The sequence below is a fragment of the Leucoraja erinacea genome, unplaced genomic scaffold, assembly GCF_028641065.1.
Source record: "Leucoraja erinacea ecotype New England unplaced genomic scaffold, Leri_hhj_1 Leri_130S, whole genome shotgun sequence".
Classification (NCBI taxonomy): domain Eukaryota; kingdom Metazoa; phylum Chordata; class Chondrichthyes; order Rajiformes; family Rajidae; genus Leucoraja; species Leucoraja erinaceus.
In genome coordinates, this window is record NW_026575572.1 from 42,735 (window position 1) to 45,512 (window position 2,778).

The window sequence follows — 2,778 nt, forward strand, 5'->3', positions numbered from 1 at the left end:
ATCATGGCTGATCATCCAACTCAGTATCCCGTACCTGCCTTCTCTCCATACCCCCTGATCCCCTTAGCCACAAGGGCTACATCTACCTCCCTCTTAAATATAGCCAATGAACTGGCCTCAACTACCCTCTGTGGCAGAGAGTTCCAGAGATTCACCACTCTCTGTGTGAAAAAAGTTCTTCTCATCTCGGTTTTAAAGGATTTCCCCCTTATCCTTAAGCTGTGACCCCTTGTCCTGGACTTCCCCAACAACGGGGAACAATCTTCCTGCATCTAGCCTGTCCAACCCCTTAAGAATTTTGTAAGTTTCTATAAGATCCCCTCTCAATCTTCTAAATTCTAGAGAGTATAAACCAAGTCTATCCAGTCTTTCTTCATAAGACAGTCCTGACATCCCAGGAATCAGTCTGGTAACCTTCTCTGTACTCCCTCTATGGCAATAATGTCCTTCCTCAGATTTGGAGACCAAATTAAGACTGAGGTGAGAAAATACTTTTTCACCCAGAGAGTTGTGAATTTGTGGAATTCCCTGCCACAGAGGGCAGTGGAGGCCAAGTCACTGGGTGGATTTAAGAGAGAGTTAGATAGAGCTCTAGGGGCTAGTGGAGTCAAGGGATATGGGGAGAAGGCAGGAACGGGTTATTGATAGGGCACAATCAGCCATGATCACAATGAATGGCGGTGCTGGCTCGAAGGGCCGAATGGCCGACTCCTGCACCTATCTTTTATGCTTCTATGTTTCTATGTTTGTTTGTTTTTGTGTACATATGTGTGCGTGTGCCTGTGTATGTTCATATATAAATATATATATGATCTCTATATGTACCTATATTGATATATATCTTATACAAGTCCTCCCACTACTGTCGTGGGGGAGACTGAGACTGAGACTGACTCCCCCCCCCCCCCCCCCCCCCCACCTCTCTCAATCTTTGCAGATCCCCAATCCTTTCCACTCCACTAATTTCATGTTTCATGCATTTTGTGTTTTTCTGACTGTTGGCAGATCAGTTTCCCTGGGAAATAAATCCAGGTCAATAAAGATCTACCGTATCGTATCGTATATGGGGTGGGATTATTTTCCTGCACCTATTTTCTATGTTTATATGTTTGTATGATGGTGGTGGCAGAATTAGCTCGGGATACTTCCAGTTTCCAGCCCCCGCGACGTGGATGTTTCTGCTGTGGTAAAAATTGTAAATTGCCCCAATTGCACGTGGGGTGGTGTACCCTGAACCTACGCTGCGTTGCACTGCGGCCTTGATTGTGTACACGGGTGTTGCATATGTGGTACGTTAACCCGCTTGTCCCTGCCTTGCAGATGATAGCGGACAACATGAAGAGGAAATGCAAGTGCCACGGGACGTCGGGGAGCTGCCAGCTGAAGACCTGCTGGCAGGTGACTCCGGACTTCCGCATGGTGGGCGGCCTGCTGAAGCTGAAGTTCCACAACGCCACCCTGATCCGAGCGCACAACCGCAACGCCGGGCAGGTGGACCACCCGCACCACCCGCACCACCCGCACCACCCGCACCACCCGCACCACCCGCACCACCCGCACCGCCGGAGGTCCGCCGCCGCCACCGCCGCCGCCGCCGGGCTGGTCTTCTTCGAGGACTCGCCCAACTTCTGCGAGAGCGAGCCCGAGATGGACTCGGCCGGCACCCGCGGCCGCATCTGCAACAAGACCAGCCCCGGCCTGGACAACTGCGAGAGCTTGTGCTGCGGCCGTGGCCACAACATCCTCCGCCAGTCGCGCAGGGAGCGGTGCAACTGCAAGTTCCACTGGTGCTGCTACGTGGCATGCGACGAGTGCAGGGTGACCGAGTGGGTGAGCGTGTGCAAGTAGAGTAGAGGCCCCCGGAGGCTGCGGAGAGACGAGGACGCACGCTCACTCACACTCGCACGCACGCTCACACACTCACACTCGCACTCACATGCATGCATGCATGCACACACACGCACACATGCACACTCACATGCACACACGTGCACACACACATTCACACTCAAACACACATACTCACACTCACATGCACGCACGCTCACACACACATTCACACTCACACACACACACTCAAACACGCACACTCACACTCGCATGCACACACGCACACAATTCACACACATGCGTGTATGCGTACACCCTCACACTAGCAAACACATCCAAACACACACTCATACTCACGCACACTTACGCGAACACACACACTAAAACACACTCAAACACACACACACACACACATTCACATGCAGGCACACACACACACACACACACACACATAAACAGGCGTGCCTGCATGCACACACACACACACACACATATAGATATATGCGCACACACACACACACACACACACACACACACACGTACGCACATATATATACACACATACACATACGTACACACACACACACACGCGTACACACACACATACGTACACACACATACATATAGACACACACATGCATACACACCCACATGCATGCACACACATACATACACACACACACACACACGCGCACACACACACACACACACACGCACACACACACACACACACACACACACACACATACATGCACACACACACACACACACACACAAGACACACAAAGAACGTTAATGACAATCTAAGCCTAGAAGAGCAAAGGAACAACAAAAACAAAAACTTTGAGGTACCGAACCTCAAAGTGGTGCCATGTCTCAAATGGACGCCTGCACTGGCTCATTATAGACCCCCCCAGCGATCGTCTGGTCAAACTATTTCGCTTGAAG

General features: G+C 51.0%; 1 protein-coding gene across 1 annotated transcript; it reads left to right on the plus strand.

Moving 5' to 3' along the window:
• The first annotated feature begins 1,262 nt into the window (after positions 1–1,262).
• LOC129715665 (protein Wnt-10a-like) lies at positions 1,263–2,238 on the plus strand. The gene has a single exon (XM_055665521.1). The coding sequence runs from the start codon at positions 1,285–1,287 to the stop codon at positions 1,846–1,848; it is 564 nt and encodes a 187-aa protein (XP_055521496.1). The 5' UTR covers positions 1,263–1,284; the 3' UTR covers positions 1,849–2,238.
• Positions 2,239–2,778: the final 540 nt, after the last annotated feature.